A 21,212-nucleotide genomic window follows, 5' to 3' on the forward strand; every position below is an offset into this window, starting at 1 on the left:
CCTTGAAATCAGCCCTAGCCTTAACAGGAAGCCAGTGTAGGGAGGCTAGCACTGGAGTAATATGATCACATGTTTTGGTTCTAGTCAAGATTCTAGCAGCCGTATTTAGCACTAACTGAAGTTTATTTAGTGCTTTATCTGGGTAGCCGGAAAGTAGAGCATTGCAGTAGTCCAACCTAGAAGTAACAAAGGCATGGATGAATTTTTCAGCGTCATTTTTGGACAGAAAGTTTCTGATTTTTGCAATGTTACGTAGATGGAAAAAAGCTGTCCTTGAAACAGTCTTGATATGTTCTTCAAAAGAGAGATCAGGGTCCAGAGTAACGCCGAGGTCCTTCAGTTTTATTTGAGACGACTGTACAACCATCCAGATTAATTGTCAGATTCAACAGAAGATCTCTTTGTTTCTTGGGACCTAGAACAAGCATCTCTGTTTTATCCGAGTTTAAGAGTAGAAAGTTTGCAGCCATCCACTTCCTTATGTCTGAAACACAGGCTTCTAGTGAGGGCAATTTTGGAGCTTCACCATGTTTCATTGAAATGTACAGCTGTGTGTCATCCGCATAGCAGTGAAATTTAACATTATGTTTTCGAATGACATCCCCAAGAGGTAAAATATAAAGTGAAAACAATAGTGGTCCTAAAAAGGAACCTTGAGGAACACCGAAATTTACAGTTCATTTGTCAGAGGACAAACCATTCACAGAGACAAACTGATATCTTTCTGACAGATAAGACCTAAACCAGGCCAGAACTGGTCCATGTAGACCAATTTGGGTTTCCAATCTCTCCAAAAGAATGTGGTGATCGATGGTATAAAAAGCAGCACTAAGATCTAGGAGCACGAGGACAGATGCAGAACCTCGGTCTGACGTCATTAAAAGGTCATTTACCACCTTCACAAGTGCAGTCTCAGTGCTATGATGGGGTCTAAAACTAATGAGTCCTGAGTGGCTTTTGGGCATTGTAGAGGGACATAATGAGGCTACTGGAGGCTACTGGAGGCTACTGGAGGCTACTGGAGGTTACTGGAGGCTACTGGAGGCTACTGGAGGTTACTGGAGGTTACTGGAGGTTACTGGAGGCTACTGGAGGTTACTGGAGGCTACTGGAGGCTACTGGAGGTTACTGGAGGCTACTGGAGGCTACTGGAGGCTACTGGAGGCTACTGGAGGTTACTGGAGGCTACTGGAGGTTACTGGAGGCTACTGGAGTCTACTGGAGGTTACTGGAGGTTACTGACGTAACCCCGGTTCTGTTTCTCTCACACCCCCCTAGTTTGGGAACCGCTCCTTCAGGGTATCGCCATACTGATATTGTGACATCCCTAGCCCCTTAATTTAACCAGGTTCCCATCTCCCCCTTCAGGAGGACGGTAGCCGCCCGTTCCTAGTCTCCAGCCCCACTAACGGAGCAGAGTCTCAGCAGGAGGGCTGGGTGGCCCACGACCCCTACGACGTACACTATGGAGATACACACTACTATAGCTACAGCCATGCCTGCTGGGACTGGACAGCCCTGCCACGCACACGCTTCGCCTCCGAGTACGGCTTCCAGTCCTGGCCCTCCTTCTCCACCTTGCAGAAGGTACAGTACCCTGGCTGGCGACGACTACATGTACATTCCTGTATTGTACACGTCATTCAGTGATTTGATGTTCTCTGCCCCTTCAGGTGTCTGTTTCTGAAGACTGGAGCTATGGGAGTAACTTCTCTTCTCATCGTCAGCACCATCAGACTGGCAACCAGCAGATGCTACAGCAGGCTGGACTACACTACCGGCTCCCAGACTCAGCTGATCCACTGAAGAGATACAAGGACACACTGTATATTACACAGGTACACTGGACACTACATCACACAGGTACACTGGACACTACATTACACAGGTACACTGGACACTACATCACACAGGTACACTGGACACTACATCACACAGGTACACTGGACACTACATCACATAGGTACACTGGACACTACATCACACAGGTACACTGGACACTACATTACACAGGTACACTGGACACTACATCACACAGGTACACTGGACACTACATTACACAGGTACACTGGACACTACATTACACAGGTACACTGGACACTACATCACACAGGTACACTGGACACTACCAGCTCCCAGACTCAGCAGATCCACTGAAGAGATACAAGGACACAATGTATATTACACAGGTACACTGGACACTACATTACACAGGTACACTGGACACTACATCACACAGGTACACTGGACACTACATTACACAGGTACACTGGACAATACATTACACAGGTACACTGGACACTACATCACACAGGTACACTGGACACTACATTACACAGGTACACTGGACACTACATCACACAGGTACACTGGACACTACATTACACAGGTACACTGGACACTACATCACACAGGTACACTGGACACTACATCACACAGGTACACTGGACACTACCAGCTCCCAGACTCAGCTGATCCACTGAAGAGATACAAGGACACACTGTATATTACACAGGTACACTGGACACTACATCACACAGGTACACTGGACACTACATTACACAGGTACACTGGACACTACATTACACAGGTACACTGGACACTACATTACACAGGTACACTGGACACTACATCACACAGGTACACTGGACACTACCAGCTCCCAGACTCAGCAGATCCACTGAAGAGATACAAGGACACACTGTATATTACACAGGTACACTGGACACTACATTACACAGGTACACTGGACACTACATCACACAGGTACACTGGACACTACATTACACAGGTACACTGGACAATACATTACACAGGTACACTGGACACTACATCACACAGGTACACTGGACACTACATTACACAGGTACACTGGACACTACATCACACAGGTACACTGGACACTACATTACACAGGTACACTGGACACTACATCACACAGGTACACTGGACACTACATCACACAGGTACACTGGACACTACCAGCTCCTAGACTCAGCTGATCCACTGAAGAGATACAAGGACACACTGTATATTACACAGGTACACTGGACACTACATTACACAGGTACACTGGACACTACATCACACAGGTACACTGGACACTACATTACACAGGTACACTGGACAATACATTACACAGGTACACTGGACACTACATCACACAGGTACACTGGACACTACATTACACAGGTACACTGGACACTACATCACACAGGTACACTGGACACTACATTACACAGGTACACTGGACACTACATCACACAGGTACACTGGACACTACATCACACAGGTACACTGGACACTACCAGCTCCCAGACTCAGCTGATCCACTGAAGAGATACAAGGACACACTGTATATTACACAGGTACACTGGACACTACATCACACAGGTACACTGGACACTACATTACACAGGTACACTGGACACTACATTACACCGGTACACTGGACACTACATTACACAGGTACACTGGACACTACATCACACAGGTACACTGGACACTACCAGCTCCCAGACTCAGCAGATCCACTGAAGAGATACAAGGACACACTGTATATTACACAGGTACACTGGACACTACATTACACAGGTACACTGGACACTACATCACACAGGTACACTGGACACTACATTACACAGGTACACTGGACAATACATTACACAGGTACACTGGACACTACATCACACAGGTACACTGGACACTACATTACACAGGTACACTGGACACTACATCACACAGGTACACTGGACACTACATCACACAGGTACACTGGACACTACATCACACAGGTACACTGGACACTACATCACACAGGTACACTGGACACAACATTACACAGGTACACTGGACACTACATTACACAGGTACACTGGACACTACATTACACAGGTACACTGGACACTACATCACACAGGTACACTGGACACTACATCACACAGGTACACTGGACACTACATCACACAGGTACACTGGACACTACATTACACAGGTACACTGGACACTACATTACACAGGTACACTGGACACTACATTACACAGGTACACTGGACACTACATCACACAGGTACACTGGACACTACATCACACAGGTACACTGGACACTACATTACACAGGTACACTGGACACTGTCCATCACAGCCATGTGTTTTGCTGTCTTCCTCCAGGTCATGTCACTGTGAGGGGTCTTCCTCCAGGTCATGTCACTGTGAGGGGTCTTCCTCCAGGTCATGTCACTGTGAGGGGTCTTCCTCCAGGTCATGTCACTGTGAGGGGTCTTCCTCCAGGTCATGTCACTGTGAGGGGTCTTCCTCCAGGTCATGTCACTGTGAGGGGTCTTCCTCCAGGTCATGTCACTGTGAGGGGTCTTCCTCCAGGTCATGTCACTGTGAGTGGTCTTCCTCCAGGTCATGCAGGCCCAGTGCGTTAAGGTCCAGACGGAGTTCTACCGCCGCAGCCAGAGTGAGGTCATCGAGGGCAAAGGTCACACCATGGGAGCTCTCTACTGGCAACTCAATGATATCTGGCAGGGCCCTTCCTGGTCCTCTATAGGTAGGTGCTGTTACAGGATGGTCCTCTATAGGTAGGTGCTGTTACAGGATGGTCCTCTATAGGTAGGTGCTGTTACAGGACGTCCTGGTCCTCTATAGGTAGGTGCTGTTACAGGATGGTCCTCTATAGGTAGGTGCTGTTACAGGATGGTCCTCTATAGGTAGGTGCTGTTACAGGACGTCCTCTATAGGTAGGTGCTGTTACAGGATGGTCCTCTATAGGTAGGTGCTGTTACAGGATGGCCCTCTATAGGTAGGTGCTGTTACAGGACGTCCTGGTCCTCTATAGGTAGGTACTGTTACAGGATGTCCTGGTCCTCTATAGGTAGGTACTGTTACAGGATGGTCCTCTATAGGTAGGTGCTGTTACAGGATGGTCCTCTATAGGTAGGTGCTGTTACAGGACGTCCTGGTCCTCTATAGGTAGGTGCTGTTACAGGATGGTCCTCTATAGGTAGGTGCTGTTACAGGACGTCCTGGTCCTCTATAGGTAGGTGCTGTTACAGGATGGTCCTCTATAGGTAGGTGCTGTTACAGGACGTCCTCTATAGGTAGGTGCTGTTACAGGATGGTCCTCGATAGGTAGGTGCTGTTACAGGATGGTCCTCTATAGGTAGGTGCTGTTACAGGATGGTCCTCTATACGTAGGTGCTGTTACAGGACGTCCTGGTCCTCTATAGGTAGGTGCTGTTACAGGATGTCCTGGTCCTCTATAGGTAGGTGCTGTTACAGGATGGTCCTCTATAGGTAGGTGCTGTTACAGGATGGTCGTCTATAGGTAGGTGCTGTTAAAGGATGGTCGTCTATAGGTAGGTGCTGTTACAGGATGGTCCTCTATAGGTAGGTGCTGTTACAGGATGGTCCTCTATAGGTAGGTGCTGTTACAGGATGTCCTGGTCCTCTATAGGTAGGTGCTGTTACAGGATGGTCCTCTATAGGTAGGTGCTGTTACAGGATGTCCTGGTCCTCTATAGGTAGGTGCTGTTACAGGATGGTCCTCTATAGGTAGGTGCTGTTACAGGATGGTCCTCTATAGGTAGGTGCTGTTACAGGACGTCCTCTATAGGTAGGTGCTGTTACAGGATGGTTCTCTATAGGTAGGTGCTGTTACAGGATGGTCCTCTATAGGTAGGTGCTGTTACAGGATGGTCCTCTATAGGTAGGTGCTGTTACAGGATGGTCCTCTATAGGTAGGTGCTGTTACAGGACGTCCTGGTCCTCTATAGGTAGGTGCTGTTACAGGATGGTCCTCTATAGGTAGGTGCTGTTACAGGACGTCCTGGTCCTCTATAGGTAGGTGCTGTTACAGGATGTCCTGGTCTTCTATAGGTAGGTGCTGTTACAGGATGGTCCTCTATAGGTAGGTGCTGTTACAGGATGGTCCTCTATAGGTAGGTGCTGTTACAGGATGGTCCTCTATAGGTAGGTGCTGTTACAGGACGTCCTGGTCCTCTACAGGTAGGTACTGTTACAGGATGTCCTGGTCCTCTATAGGTAGGTACTGTTACAGGATGGTCCTCTATAGGTAGGTGCTGTTACAGGATGGTCCTCTATAGGTAGGTGCTGTTACAGGACGTCCTGGTCCTCTATAGGTAGGTGCTGTTACAGGATGGTCCTCTATAGGTAGGTGCTGTTACAGGACGTCCTGGTCCTCTATAGGTAGGTGCTGTTACAGGATGGTCCTCTATAGGTAGGTGCTGTTACAGGACATCCTCTATAGGTAGGTGCTGTTACAGGATGGTCCTCGATAGGTAGGTGCTGTTACAGGATGGTCCTCTATAGGTAGGTGCTGGTACAGGATGGTCCTCTATACGTAGGTGCTGTTACAGGACGTCCTGGTCCTCTATAGGTAGGTGCTGTTACAGGATGTCCTGGTCCTCTATAGGTAGGTGCTGTTACAGGATGGTCCTCTATAGGTAGGTGCTGTTACAGGATGGTCGTCTATAGGTAGGTGCTGTTACAGGATGGTCGTCTATAGGTAGGTGCTGTTACAGGATGGTCCTCTATAGGTAGGTGCTGTTACAGGATGGTCCTCTATAGGTAGGTGCTGTTACAGGATGTCCTGGTCCTCTATAGGTAGGTGCTGTTACAGGATGGTCCTCTATAGGTAGGTGCTGTTACAGGATGTCCTGTTCCTCTATAGGTAGGTGCTGTTACAGGATGGTCGTCTATAGGTAGGTGCTGTTACAGGATGGTCCTCTATAGGTAGGTGCTGTTACAGGATGGTCCTCTATAGGTAGGTGCTGTTACAGGACGTCCTCTATAGGTAGGTGCTGTTACAGGATGGTTCTCTATAGGTAGGTGCTGTTACAGGATGGTCCTCTATAGGTAGGTGCTGTTACAGGATGGTCCTCTATAGGTAGGTGCTGTTACAGGATGGTCCTCTATAGGTAGGTGCTGTTACAGGACGTCCTGGTCCTCTATAGGTAGGTGCTGTTACAGGATGTCCTGGTCTTCTATAGGTAGGTGCTGTTACAGGATGGTCCTCTATAGGTAGGTGCTGTTACAGGATGGTCCTCTATAGGTAGGTGCTGTTACAGGATGTCCTGGTCCTCTATAGGTAGGTGCTGTTACAGGATGTCCTGGTCCTCTATAGGTAGGTGCTGTTACAGGATGGTCGTCTATAGGTAGGTGCTGTTACAGGATGGTCCTCTATAGGTAGGTGCTGTTACAGGATGGTCCTCTATAGGTAGGTGCTGTTACAGGATGGTCCTCTATAGGTAGGTGCTGTTACAGGATGGTCCTCTATAGGTAGGTGCTGTTACAGGATGGTCGTCTATAGGTAGGTGCTGTTACAGGATGGTTCTCTATAGGTAGGTGCTGTTACAGGATGGTCCTCTATAGGTAGGTGCTGTTACAGGATGGTCCTCTATAGGTAGGTGCTGTTACAGGATGGTCCTCTATAGGTAGGTGCTGTTACAGGATGGTCCTCTATAGGTAGGTGCTGTTACAGGATGGTCCTCTATAGGTAGGTGCTGTTACAGGATGGTCCTCTATAGGTAGGTGCTGTTACAGGATGGTCCTCTATAGGTAGGTACATTTACAGGATGGTTCTCTATAGGTAGGTGCTGTTACAGGATGGTCCTCTATAGGTAGGTGCTGTTACAGGATGGTCCTGGAGGGCATTTACACATCTGCACGTTGAAGTGTCCGGTAATGCAGTAATAACTAACATTTCACAACAATACACACAAATCTAAAAGTGAATGAATAGTTAAGAAATATATAAATATTAGGACGAGCAATACATTATACACATATGAGATGAGTAAAGCAGTATGTAAACATTATTAAAGTGACCAGTGATTCCATGTCTATGTATATAGGGCAGCAGCCTCTCTATGTTAGTGATGGCTGTTTAGCAGTCTGATGGCCTTGAGATAGAAGCTGTTTTTCAGTCTCTTGGTTCCAGCTTTGATGCACCTGTACTGATCTCGCCTTCTGGATGGTAGCGGGGTGAACAGGCAGTGGCTCGGGTGGTTGTTGTCCTTGATGATCTTTTTGGCCTTCCTGTGACATCGGGTGCTGTTGGTGTCCTGGAGGGCAGGTAGTTTGCCCCCTGGTGATGCGTTGTGCAGACCATACTACCCTCTGGAGAGCCCTGCAGTTGAGGGCGGTGCAGTTACGTACCAGTCAGTGATACAGCCTGACGGGATGCTCTCAATTGTGCATCTATAAAACTTTGTGAGGGTTTTAGGGACCAAGCCAAATTTCTTAAAAAGAGGTTCTCCCCAAGATCTGATCACTATGTCAGGTTTCTCCCCAAGATCTGGTCGTTATGCCAGGGTTCTCCCCAAGATCTGATCACTATGTCAGGGTTCTCCCCAAGATCAGGTCGTTATGCCAGGGTTCTCCCCAAGATCTGGTCACTATGCCAGGGTTCTCCCCAAGATCTGGTCGTTATGCCAGGGTTCTCCCCAAGATCTGGTCACTATGCCAGGGTTCTCCCCAAGATCTGGTCGTTATGCCAGGGTTCTCCCCAAGATCTGATCACTATGTCAGGGTTCTCCCCAAGATCAGGTCGTTATGCCAGGGTTCTCCCCAAGATCTGGTCACTATGCCAGGGTTCTCCCCAAGATCTGGTCGTTATGCCAGGGTTCTCCCCAAGATCTGGTCACTATGCCAGGGTTCTCCCCAAGATCTGGTCGTTATGCCAGGGTTCTCCCCAAGATCTGGTCACTATGCCAGGGTTCTCCCCAAGATCTGGTCGTTATGCCAGGGTTCTCCCCAAGATCTGGTCACTATGCCAGGGTTCTCCCCAAGATCTGGTCACTATGCCAGGGTTCTCCCCAAGATCTGGTCGTTATGCCAGGGTTCTCCCCAAGATCTGGTCATTATGCCAGGGTTCTCCCCAAGATCTGGTCATTATGCCAGGGTTCTCCCCAAGATCTGGTTGTTATGCCAGGGTTCCCCCCAAGATCTGATCACTATGCCAGGGTTCTCCCCAAGATATGGTCACTATGCCAGGGTTCTCCCCAAATAAGAGGGTGTCACCTTGTTGGCTTGGCTGCGCCACTATGTAAAGATTTCACAGCAAATTAAACAGGTTTCAGATCTGTTCTTCTTCTTCGTCTGCAGAGTTTGGTGGGAAGTGGAAGATGCTCCATTACTTTGCCAAGGACTTCTTCTCCCCTGTGCTTCCGGTGGGCTTCGAGGACCAGGGTAGTCTGGTGGTCTATGCTGTGTCTGACCTGAGCCACGACCTTCACCTCAGGACTGTGGTGCGTTGACCCTCTCGCCATTTTCATCACATCAAATAACTGTTTCTCAATACTCAGATCCATAATTATTGGCAGCCTTGATTAATTATTAGCAAAAAAATACTGTTGTCAATGCTGGGTGTAGCTGGTGCATGGAAGTCAGGCGCAGGAGAGCAGAGATGGGTGGACAAAGCACTTTACTGAGGCAATTATTTGAACAGAACGCAACCGATAAACAAATGCCCAAAGAACAAGTGAGGCAGCACAAAGTACAATAACCAAGTACAAAGTACCGGCTGCCACAAAGCACGGGTATAAAACAAAACCCGGCGCAAACAGTCGGAAGGGTGCCAACCTGAGAAATAAACAATACCCCACACAGACATGGGGGGAACAGAGGGCTAAATACACATAGTATTTATGAAGAGATGTAAACCAAGTGTTAAGGAAAACAAGACAAAACAAATGGAAAATGAAAGGTGGAGCGGCGATGGCTAGAAGACCGGTGACGTCGACCTCCGAATGCCGCCCGACCAAGGAGACAAGGACCGACTTTGGCGGAAGTTGTGACAACTGAATAAAATAAATTATTCAAATGTTGATCTACAGTGCATTTGGAAAGTATTCTGACCCCTTGACTTTTTCCACATTTTGTTACGTTACAGCCTTGTTCTAAAATGGATTACAAATATTTTTTTCCTCATCAATCTACACACAATAACCCATAATGACATCACAACACCCCATAATGACAAAGCGAAAACAGATTTTAAATGTTTGCTAATTTATTAAAAATAAAAAACAGATACCTTATTTACATAAGTCTTCAGACCCTTTGCTATGAGACTCGAAATTGAGCTCAGGTGCCTCCTGTTTCCATTGATCATCCTTGAGATGTTTCTACAACTTGATTGGAGTCCACCTGTGGTAAATACAATTGATTGGACATGATTTGAATGATTAGGCACACACCTGTCTATACAAGGTCCCACAGTTGACAGTGCATGTCAGAGCAAAAACCAAGCCATGAGGTCGAAGAAATTGTCCGTAAAGGTCTGAGACAGGTTTGTGTCAAGGTACAGGTCTGGGGAAGGGTACCAAAATATTTCTGCAGCATTGAAGGACCCTAAGAACGCAGTGACCTCCATCATTCTTAAATGGAAGAAGTTTGGAACCACCAAGACTCTTCCTAGAGCTGGCCGCCTTCCTTGGTCAGGGAGGTGACCAAGAACCCAATGGTCACTCTGACAGAGCTCCAGAGTTCCTCTGTGGAGATGGGAGAACCTTCCAGAAGGACAACCATCTCTGCAGCACTCCACCAACCATGCCTTTATAGTAGAGTGGCCAGACGGAAGCCACTCCTTAGTAAAAAGCACATGACAGCCCACTTGGAGTTTGCCAAAAGGAACCTAAAGACTCAGATCATGAGAAACAAGATTCTCTGGTCTGACGAAACCAAGATTGAACTCTTTGGCCTGAATGCCAAGCGTCATGTCTGGAGGAAACCTGGCACCATCCCTACGGTGAAGCATGGTGGTGGCAGCATCATGCTGTCAGATGTTTTTCAGTGGTAGGGACTGGGAGACTAGTCAGGATTGAGGGAAAGATGAACGGAGCAAAGTACAGAGAGATCCTTGATGAAAACTTGCTCCAGAGCGCTCAGGACCTCAGACTGGGGTGAAGGTTCACCTTCCAACAGGACAAGAACCCTAAGCACACAGCCAAGACAACGCAGGAGTGGCTTTGGGACAAGTCTCTGAATGTCCTTGAGTGGCCCAGCCAGAGCCCGGACTTGAACATCTCTGGAGAGACCTGAAAATAGCTTTACATCAACACTCCCCATCCAACCTGACAGAGCTTGAGAGGATCTGCAGAGAAGAATGGGAGAAACTCCCCAAATACAGGTGTGTCAAGCTTATAGCTTATAGCACAGTTCCCGCTCAGCCCAGTCAAAACTGTTCGCCGCTCTGGCACCCCAATGGTGGAACAATCTCCCTCACGATGCCAGGACAGCGGAGTCAATCACCACCTTCCGGAGACACCTGAAACCCCACCTCTTTAAGGAATACCTGGGATAGGATAAAGTAATCCTTCTAACCCCCCCCCCCCTTTAAAGGATTTAGATGCACTATTGTAAAGTGTTTGTTCTACTGGATATTATAGGTGAATGCACCAATTTGTAAGTCGCTCTGGATAAGAGCGTCTGCTAAATGACTTAAATGTAAATGTAAATGTAGCGTCATACCCAAGAAGACTCGAGGCTGTAATCACTGCCAAAGTAAAGGGTCAGAATCATTTGTTTTTTTAATGAATTTGCAAACATTTCTAAAAACCAGTTTTTGCTTTGTCATTGTGGAGTTGTTGGATTCGGGGTTAAACTTGGAACATTGTTATACTCAGACGTATAGGAACATTAGTTACTAAAGAGACATGAGGGGGTCGCCATAATGAAGCTTGGGAGGAGCTGAGTGCAGGGAAAACAATCGCATGTGACAGTACTGATAAGGGGAGAAACCGTTAAAGGCTCATATCACTCAGCTCCCTGCTTAGCAAGAATGATGCAATGTTTAGCGATAAGGAAGAGACTCCACCCAAAGTGGGGTATGAATACCACCACAGGGGAAGCCGTGTCTGTGTCTGAATTACAGCTGTATCGACCCTTTGGGGAGAATTAAACTTGGTTGAGCTTCTCTAGTGTCCGTGAGTTATTTACTCTGAAAATTTGAATCTAACAGGGTATTGTGATGTCATTATGGGGTATTGTGATGTCATTATGGGGTATTGTGATGTCATTATGGGGTATTGTGATGTCATTATGAGGTATTGTGTATAGATTGATGAGGGGAAAAAAACTATTTAATTAATTTTAGTATAAGGCTGTAACGTAACAAAATGTGGAAAAAGTCAAATGGTCTGAATACTTTCTGAATGCACTGTATATTGCATGCATTAAAAAAAAGTGAAAATTATATTATTTTATACTAATACAATTGCTCAGAGAAAAAAAAATTGTTTAAAAAGTAATACAAAAAAAAAGATATGGGTCAAAATTATTGCCACCCGTAATTTCAGTTCTCCAGCACCCTCCTCTTTTTAGGATAACGACACTGAGCCTTTTCCTCTAAAGTGTTGTATGAGATTAGAGAACACATTGGGAGGGATCTTAGACCAGTCCTCCATACAGAACACATTAGGAGGGATCTTAGACCAGTCCTCCATACAGAACACATTGGGAGGGATCTTAGACCAGCCCTCCATGTTTTGTTGTCTTGTTGGAAGATGCTCTTGGAAGTGTCAGGGGCAAACCGCTTTTTGGCTAAAAAATAACCTGGTACTTGATGTCATTGACCTTAACAAGGGCTAAAGGACAGGTTTGAAGCAAAAAGGTACATCTTCAATATTATGGGGCAAATTTGCTTCCACTGGTCCTGGGGCCCTTTTTAAGGTCATGAAATGTACCAGGCACTAAGACATTTTAGCCAACAAAACCTGGTTGCCTCTGCCAGGAGGCTGACACTTCCAAGAGGGTCTTCCAGCAAGACAATAACCCCAAGGACACGTCAAAATCCACAAAGAAATACAATAAAGTTCAGTATTATTTATTTTATACAGTCTTTTTCTCGTCTTTATCAAGGGTGTCAATAATTATGGACCTGATTGTATTTATGTAAGTACTTCACAACTGCCCCGTAGTCTCCAGGCAGGCTAAGTGGATAACTGTTTTCCTCCATAGTCCCCAGGCAGGCTAAGTGGATAACTGTGTTCCTCCGTAGTCTCCAGGCAGGCTAAGTGGATAACTGTGTTACTCCGTAGTCTCCAGGCAGGCTAAGTGGGTAACTGTGATCCAACACCATCAGTTTTTATTTATGTATTTTATTTCACCTTTATTTAACCAGGTAGGCCAGTTGAGAACAAGTTCTCATTTGCAACTGCGACCTGGCCAAGATAAAGCAAAGCAGTTCGACACATACAACAACACAGAGTTACACATGGAGTAAACAAACATACAATCAATAATACAGTACAAAAATCTATATACAGCATGTGCAAATGAGGTAGGATAAGAGAGGTAAGGCAATAAATAGGCCATAGTGGCAAAGTAATTACAATATTTATACACTGGAATGGTAGGATGTGCAGAAGATGAATGTGCAAGTAGAGATACTGGGGTGCAAAGGAGCAAGATAAATAAATACAGTATGGGGATGAGGTAGTTGGATGGGCTATTTACAGATGGGCTATGTACAGGTGCAGTGATCTGTGAGCTGCTCTGACAGCTGGTGCTTAAAGCTAGTGAGGGAGATATGAGTCTGCTGGAGCGCGTGCTACGGGTGGGTGCTGCTATGATGACCAGTGAGCTGAGATAAGGCGGGGCTTTACCTAGCAGAGACTTGTAGATGACCTGGAGCCAGTGGGTTTGGCAATGAGTATGAAGCGAGGGCCAGCCAACGAGATCATACAGGTCGCAGTGGTGGGTAGTATATGGGGCTTTGGTGACAAAACGGATGGCACCGTGATAGACTGCATCGAATTTGTTGAGTAGAGTGTCGGAGGCTATTTTGTAAATGACATCGCCGAAGTCGAGGATCGGTAGGATAGTCAGTGTTACGAGGGTATGTTTGGCAGCATGAGTGAAGGAAGCCAATTCTAGATTTAATTTTGGATTGGAGATGCTTAATGTGAGTCTGGAAGGAGAGTTTACAGTCTAACCAGACATCTAGGTATTTGTGGTTGTTCACATATTCTAAGTCAGAACCGTCCAGAGTAGTGATGCTGGACGGGCGGTCAGGTGCGGGCAGCGATTGGTTGAAGAGCATGCATTTAGTTTTACTTGCATTTAAGAGCAGTTGGAGGCCACGGAAGGAGAGCTGTACGGCATAGAAGCTTGTCTGGAGGTTAGTTAACACAGTGCCCAAAGAAGGGCCAGAGGTATACAGAACGGTGTCGTCTGCGTAGAGGTGGATCAGAGAATCACCAGCAGCAAGAGCGACATCATTGATATATACAGAGAAGAGAGTCGGCCCGAGAATTGAACCCTGTGGTACCCCCATAGAGACTGCCAGAGGACTGGACAACAGGCCCTCTGATTTGATATACTGAACTCTATCGGAGAAGTAGTTGGTGAACCAAGCGAGGCAGTCATTTGAGAAACCAAGGCTGTTGAGTCTGCCAATAAGAATGTGGTGATGAATGAATGAAGCCTTAGCCAGGTTGATGAATACGGCTGCACAGTAATGTCTCATCGATGGCGGTTATGATATCGTTTAGGACCTTGAGCGTGACTGAGGTGAACCCATGACCAGCTCTGAAACCAGATTGCATAGCAGAGAAGGTACGGTGAGATTCGAAATGGTCGGTAATCTGTTTGTTAACTTGGCTTTCAAAGACCTTAGAAAGGCAGAGTAGGATAGATATAGGGCTGTAGCAGTTTGGGTCTAGAGTGTCTCCCCCTTTGAAGAGGATGACCGCGGCAGCTTTCCAATCTTTGGGGATCTCAGACGATATGAAAGAGAGATTGAACAGGCTAGTAATAGGGGTTACAACAATTGCGGCGGATAATTTTAGAAAGAGAGGGTCCAGATTGTCTAGCCCAGCTGATTTGTAGGGGTCCAGATTTTGCAACTCTTTCAGAACATCAGCTATCTGGATTTAGGGGAAGGAGAAGTGGGGGAGGTTTGGGCGAGTTGCTGTGGGAAGCACAGGGCTGTTGACAAGGGTAGGGGTAGTTAGGTGGAAAGCATGGCCAGCCGTAGAAAAATGCTTATTAAAATTCTCAATTATCGTGGATTTATCGGTGGTGACAGTGTTTCCTAGCCTCAGTGCAGTGGGCAGCTGGGAGGAGGTACTCTTATTCTCCATGGACTTTACAGTGTCCCAGAACTTTTTAGAGTTTGTACTACAGGATGCAAATTTCTGTTTGAAAAAGCTAGCCTTAGCTTTCCTAACTGCCTGTGTATATTGGTTCCTAACTTCCCTAAAAAGTTGCATATCACGGGGACTATTCGATGCAAATGCAGAACGCCACAGGATATTTTTGTGTTGGTTAAGGGCAGTCAGGTCTGGAGAGAACCAAGGGCTATATCTGTTCCTGGTTCTACATTTTTTTGAATGGAGCATGCGTATTTAAGATGGTGAGGAAGGCACTTTTAAAGAATAACCAGGCATCCTCTACTGACGGGATGAGGTCAGTGTCATTCCAGGATACCCCGGCCAGGTCAATTAGAAAGGCCGATTCGCAGAAGTGTTTTAGGGAGAGAGTACTGATTGTAGACTGATGTATCTTGTCGTCAGGTTTCAGTCTATGAGTGGAGCAGTCTGGATCCCGTGTGCACTGTGGCTTCCGGATTGGTGCTCGTGGAAGGAGGAAGTGCTGAGGTCATCCACAAACAGCCAATCACAGCCCTGCTGGCTGGGTGTGGGGGCGGGAGCTGTACCCGCCTCACCTGTCTCTTGACCTTTCACCTCGAGGACGTCAACAGCCAGCAAGGTCCCATTAACCACCTCTTCCTCGGCTCACCCAAAAATGCCCAGCGAATGCTGAGACCCAACATCACAGTAAGATGGAGCGACAACACACACTCCAGCAGCCACGACATCACTAAAACTGACTGACTGACCGCATCATCATGAGTTCTGCTTCTAATTACACGTCATATTGACACATATTCGTCTACTGGATCTCCTATAGGGTAGTCTGGGTTAGTATACAGGAGGACTAATGTATACCCTCTTAGGGTAGTCTGGGTTAGTATACAGGAGGACTAATGTATACCCTCTTAGGGTAGTCTGGGTTAGTATACATATTGTTATTGGTTGTGCATTATAATGCATTACGCATAGTTCACACGGTGTTATATATGTGCTTATAACACATTATGAATAGAGTATTATTTGTAGTAATGGACCAGGAGTGCTTTGTTTTCGGTCCCTGTCTCTCTGAATGGTCAGTATGACTCCGTAATGGACCAGGAGTGCTTTGTTTTCAGTCCCTGTCTCTCTGAATGGTCAGTATGACTCCGTAATGGACCAGGAGTGCTTTGTTTTCAGTCCCTGTCTCTCTGAATGGTCAGTATGACTACCATAGTGACCTCTCTCTCTCTCTCTGTCTCTCTCTCTCTCTCAGGCCGAGGTGCAGCAGGACGAGACAGGACGATACACCGTGGCCCTGAAGTCCTCTGCCGTAGCAGCTTTCGTATGGCTGGATGTGGGGGACGTCCCAGGACGATTCAGCACCAACGGATTCCTCATGACCACCAGGAACAGAACGGTCACCTTTAACCCCTGGGGTCCCACCAGTACCCAGCAGCTAACCCGGGCCCTGACTGTTACGTCATTGAGAGATGTGTACTGACTATCTCGCGTATGAAATGGCATCCCATACCCTACATAGTGCACTACTTTTGACCAGAGCTCTATGGGTTGTACACTATATAGGGAATAGGGTGCCATTTTAGACGTACTTAGTGAACCACTACCCAGTACCCAGGAGTTAACCCAAACCCTCTCCCTAACCTCTCTCAGAGATGAGTACTGAGACCCTCTCCCTAACCTCTCTCAGAGATGAGTACTGAGACCCTCTCCCTAACCTCTCTCAGAGATGAGTACTGAGACCCTCTCCCTAACCTCTCTCAGAGATGAGTACTGAGACCCTCTCCCTAACCTCTCTCAGAGATGAGTACTGAGACCCTCTCCCTAACCTCTCTCTGAGATGAGTACTGAGACCCTCTCCCTAACCTCTCTCAGAGATGAGTACTGAGACCCTCTCCCTAACCTCTCTCTGAGATGAGTACTGAGACCCTCTCCCTAACCTCTCTCAGAGATGAGTACTGAGACCCTCTCCCTAACCTCTCTCAGAGATGAGTACTGAGACCCTCTCCCTAACCTCTCTCAGAGATGAGTACTGAGACCCTCTCCCTAACCTCTCTCTGAGATGAGTACTGAGCAAGGTTATTATAGTAAACAAAAACTAATCATGAGAAAACTATTTAGTAAACTGAAATAAAATAAAACTACACTTAAACTATTGTCTTTGACTCTAAAACGAACCAAAATCAAATAAAAATGACTGTAGTTACGCAACATATCTAAGACTCGCATATTAGATCAAGATTAATTTATCTCGCTAGTAGCCAGGTAACGCCAACTAGCCAGATAACGTCAGCTAGCCAGCTAGCCAGATAACGTCAGCTAGCCAGCTAGCCAGATAACGTCAGCTAGCCAGATAACGTCAGCTAGCTAGATAACGTCAGCTAGCCAGATAACGTCAGCTAGCCAGATAACGTCAGCTAGCCAGATAATGCCAGCTAGCCAGGTAACGTCAGCTAGCCAGCTATCCAGATAACGTCAGCTAGCCAGATAACGTCAGCTAGCTAGATAACGTCAGCTAGCCAGATAACGTCAGCTAGCCAGCTAGCCAGATAACGTCAGCTAGCCAGATAACGTCAGCTAGCCAGATAACGTCAGCTCGCCAGCTAGCCAGATAACGTCAGCTAGCCAGCTAGCCAGATAACGTCAGCTAGCCAGATAACGTCAGCTAGCCAGATAACGTCAGCTAGCCAGATAACGTCAGCTAGCCAGATAACGTCAGCTAGCCAGATAACGTCAGCTAGCCAGATAACGTCAGCTAGCCAGATAATGCCAGCTAGCCAGGTAACGTCAGCTAGCCAGATAACGTCATCTAGCTAGATAACATCAGCTAACTAGATAACGTCAGCTAGCCAGATAACATCAGCTAGCCAGCTAGCCAGATAACGTCAGCTAGCCAGATAACGTCAGCTAGCCAGCTAGCCAGATAACGTCAGCTAGCCAGATAACGTCAGCTAGCCAGCTATCCAGATAACGCCAGCTAGCCAGATAACGTCAGCTAGCCAGCTAGCCAGATAACGTCAGCTAGCCAGATAACGTCAGCTAGCCAGATAACGTCAGCTAGCCAGCTATCCTGATAACGCCAGCTAGCCAGATAACGTCAGCTAGCCAGATAACGTCAGCTAGCCAGAAAACGTCAGCTAGCCAGATAATGTCAGCTAGCCAGATAATGTTCTGAGGATACCACCAGAAGTTAGGCTAATTACTGAGGATGGCGCCAGAAGTTAGGCTAATTACTGAGGATACCACCAGAAGTTAGGCTAATTACTGAGGATGCCACCAGAAGTTAGGCTAAGTACTGAGGATGGCTCCAGAAGTTAGGCTAATTACTGAGGATGGTGCCAGAAGTTAGGCTAATTACTGAGGATGGCGCCAGAAGTTAGGCTAATTACTGAGGATGGCGCCAGAAGTTAGGCTAATTACTGAGGATGCCACCAGAAGTTAGGCTAATTACTGAGGATGGTGCCAGAAGTTAGGCTAATTACTGAGGATGGCACCAGAAGTTAGGCTAATTACTGAGGATGCCACCAGAAATTAGGCTAATTACTGAGGATGGCACCAGAAGTTAGGCTAATTACTGAGGATGGCACCAGAAGTTAGGCTAATTACTGAGGATGCCACCAGAAGTTAGGCTAATTACTGAGGATACCGCCAGAAGTTAGGCTAATTACTGAGGATACCACCAGAAGTTAGGCTAATTACTGAGGATGGTGCCAGATGTTAGGCTAATTACTGAGGATGCCACCAGAAGTTAGGCTAGTTACTGAGGATACCGCCAGAAGTTAGGCTAATTACTGAGGATACCACCAGAAGTTAGGCTAATTACTGAGGATGGCACCAGAAGTTAGGCTAATTACTGAGGATGGCGCCAGAAGTTAGGCTAATTACTGAGGATACCACCAGGAGTTAGGCTAATTACTGAGGATGGTGCCAGAAGTTAGGCTAATTACTGAGGATACCGCCAGAAGTTAGGCTAATTACTGAGGATGGCACCAGAAGTTAGGCTAATTACTGAGGATACCACCAGAAGTTAGGCTAATTACTGAGGATGGCACAAGAAGTTAGGCTAATTACTGAGGATGGCACCAGAAGTTAGGCTAATTACTGAGGATACCACCAGAAGTTAGGCTAATTACTGAGGATGGCGCCAGAAGTTAGGCTAATTACTGAGGATGGTGCCAGAAGTTAGGCTAATTACTGAGGATACCACCAGAAGTTAGGCTAATTACTGAGGATGGCGCCAGAAGTTAGGCTAATTACTGAGGATACCACCAGAAGTTAGGCTAATTACTGAGGATGGCGCCAGAAGTTAGGGTAATTACTGAGGATACCACCAGAAGTTAGGCTAATTACTGAGGATACCACCAGAAGTTAGGCTAATTACTGAGGATGGTGCCAGAAGTTAGGCTAATTACTGAGGATGGCGCCAGTAGTTAGGCTAATTACTGAGGATACCACCAGAAGTTAGGCTAATTACTGAGGATGGCGCCAGAAGTTAGGCTAATTACTGAGGATACCACCAAAAGTTAGGCTAATTACTGAGGATGGCACCAGAAGTTAGGGTAATTACTGAGGATGGCGCCAGAAGTTAGGCTAATTACTGAGGATACCACCAGAAGTTAGGCTAATTACTGAGGATGGCGCCAGAAGTTAGGCTAATTACTGAGGATGGCACCAGAAGTTAGGCTAATTACTGAGGATGGTGCCAGAAGTTAGGGTAATTACTGAAGATACCACCAGAAGTTAGGCTAATTACTGAGGATGGCGCCAGAAGTTAGGGTAATTACTGAAGATACCACCAGAAGTTAGGCTAATTACATGGGAGTAACGGGAGTACCCTACGTTTGTACCCTACACGGGGGGGTGATCACGTTAAGCCACGCTTCGCCTGCAACTCAATCAATTTTACAAAAATAACATTTTCTGGTGCTCCTAAATTTCATGTGGTGCTCCTAATTTTTTTAAAGTAGGGAGCACCAGTGCTACCAATTATTAATATCTATATATTTTTTTAATTTTAATTTAAAGCCCTGACTGAGACCCTCTCCCTAACCGACCTCAGAGATGAGTACTGAGACATGAGAAACCACAACACTCTCCGACAGCTGGATGGACAATTTTGTGTGTGGGATTTGTTGTATATAAGACACAAGTGAAGGAATTTGCAATAATAAAGTAAATGGAGATATATTTTGTATGGTTTTATTTTGCTATAATTTAGATTAGTCTATTTCAGACTACAAGGAAAGTTCAATGTTGTGGGTAATAAGGCTTTACATACACTAACTAACTAACTAACTAACTACTGTAGGTCATTGGGTCTAGGAACCTACGTTAAATAGGACCTCTGTAGGTCATTGGGTCTAGGAACCTACGTTAAATAGGACCTCTGTAGGTCATTGGGTCTAGGAGCCTACAGTAAATAGGACTACTGTAGGTCATTGGGTCTAGGAGCCTACTGTAAATAGGACCTCTGTAGGTCATTGGGTCTAGGAGCCTACTGTAAATAGGACTACTGTAGGTCATTGGGTCTAGGAACCTACGTTAAATAGGACCTCTGTAGGTCATTGGGTCTAGGAGCCTACAGTAAATAGGACTACTGTAGGTCATTGGCTCTAGGAGCCTACAGTAAATAGGACTACTGTAGGTCATTGGGTCTAGGAGCCTACAGTAAATAGGACCTCTGTAGGTCATTGGGTCTAGGAGCCTACAGTAAATAGGACCTCTGTAGGTCATTGGGTCTAGGAGCCTACAATAAATAGGACTACTGTAGGTCATTGGGTCTAGGAGCCTACAGTAAATAGGACCACTGTAGGTCATTGGGTCTAGGAGCCTACAGTAAATAGGACTACTGTAGGTCATTGGGTCTAGCAACCTACAGTAAATAGGACCTCTGTAGGTCATTGGGTCTAGGAGCCTACAGTAAATAGGAATACTGTAGGTCATTGGGTCTAGGAGCCTACAGTAAATAGGACCTCTGTAGGTCATTGGGTCTAGGAGCCTACAGTAAATAGGACTACTGTAGGTCATTGGGTCTAGGAGTCTACAGTAAATAGGACCACTGTAGGTCATTGGGTCTAGGAGCCTACAGTA

The 21,212-nt window shown here is 46.5% G+C and overlaps 1 protein-coding gene and 1 long non-coding RNA gene across 5 annotated transcripts in view; both read left to right on the forward strand.

Annotated features, from left to right (window-relative positions):
• The window catches only part of LOC115173039 (beta-mannosidase), a 38,026-nt gene extending 17,717 nt beyond the window's left edge, over positions 1 to 20,309 (forward strand). The window contains exons 8-17 of the mRNA XM_029731011.1: positions 1,369 to 1,587; positions 1,674 to 1,838; positions 2,114 to 2,214; positions 2,440 to 2,515; positions 2,641 to 2,741; positions 3,494 to 3,569; positions 4,411 to 4,555; positions 9,133 to 9,275; positions 15,546 to 15,809; positions 16,378 to 20,309. Coding sequence (XP_029586871.1) covers positions 1,369 to 1,587; positions 1,674 to 1,838; positions 2,114 to 2,214; positions 2,440 to 2,515; positions 2,641 to 2,741; positions 3,494 to 3,569; positions 4,411 to 4,555; positions 9,133 to 9,275; positions 15,546 to 15,809; positions 16,378 to 16,605 — 1,518 coding nt within the window. The 3' untranslated portion in view covers positions 16,606 to 20,309. The remainder of the gene's footprint in view (positions 1 to 1,368; positions 1,588 to 1,673; positions 1,839 to 2,113; positions 2,215 to 2,439; positions 2,516 to 2,640; positions 2,742 to 3,493; positions 3,570 to 4,410; positions 4,556 to 9,132; positions 9,276 to 15,545; positions 15,810 to 16,377) is intronic.
• On the forward strand, positions 4,573 to 7,776 carry LOC115173040 (uncharacterized). 4 transcript variants are annotated; one of them, XR_003871546.1, is made up of 7 exons: positions 4,573 to 5,270; positions 5,364 to 5,780; positions 6,013 to 6,248; positions 6,372 to 6,630; positions 6,729 to 6,984; positions 7,021 to 7,114; positions 7,213 to 7,776. It is a non-coding gene; the product is annotated as an uncharacterized LOC115173040 (long non-coding RNA). The 4 variants fall into 4 exon arrangements; XR_003871548.1 differs by lacking the exons at positions 6,013 to 6,248; positions 7,213 to 7,776 and adding an exon at positions 5,888 to 5,949 and having other exon boundaries at positions 5,364 to 5,851; positions 6,408 to 6,439; positions 6,533 to 6,630; positions 7,021 to 7,170; XR_003871547.1 differs by lacking the exons at positions 6,013 to 6,248; positions 7,213 to 7,776 and adding an exon at positions 5,888 to 5,949 and having other exon boundaries at positions 5,364 to 5,851; positions 6,408 to 6,630; positions 7,021 to 7,170.
• Positions 20,310 to 21,212: the final 903 nt, after the last annotated feature.

This window comes from Salmo trutta, chromosome 33 (genome assembly GCF_901001165.1).
Source record: "Salmo trutta chromosome 33, fSalTru1.1, whole genome shotgun sequence".
In the NCBI taxonomy this organism is placed as follows: Eukaryota; Metazoa; Chordata; class Actinopteri; order Salmoniformes; family Salmonidae; genus Salmo; species Salmo trutta.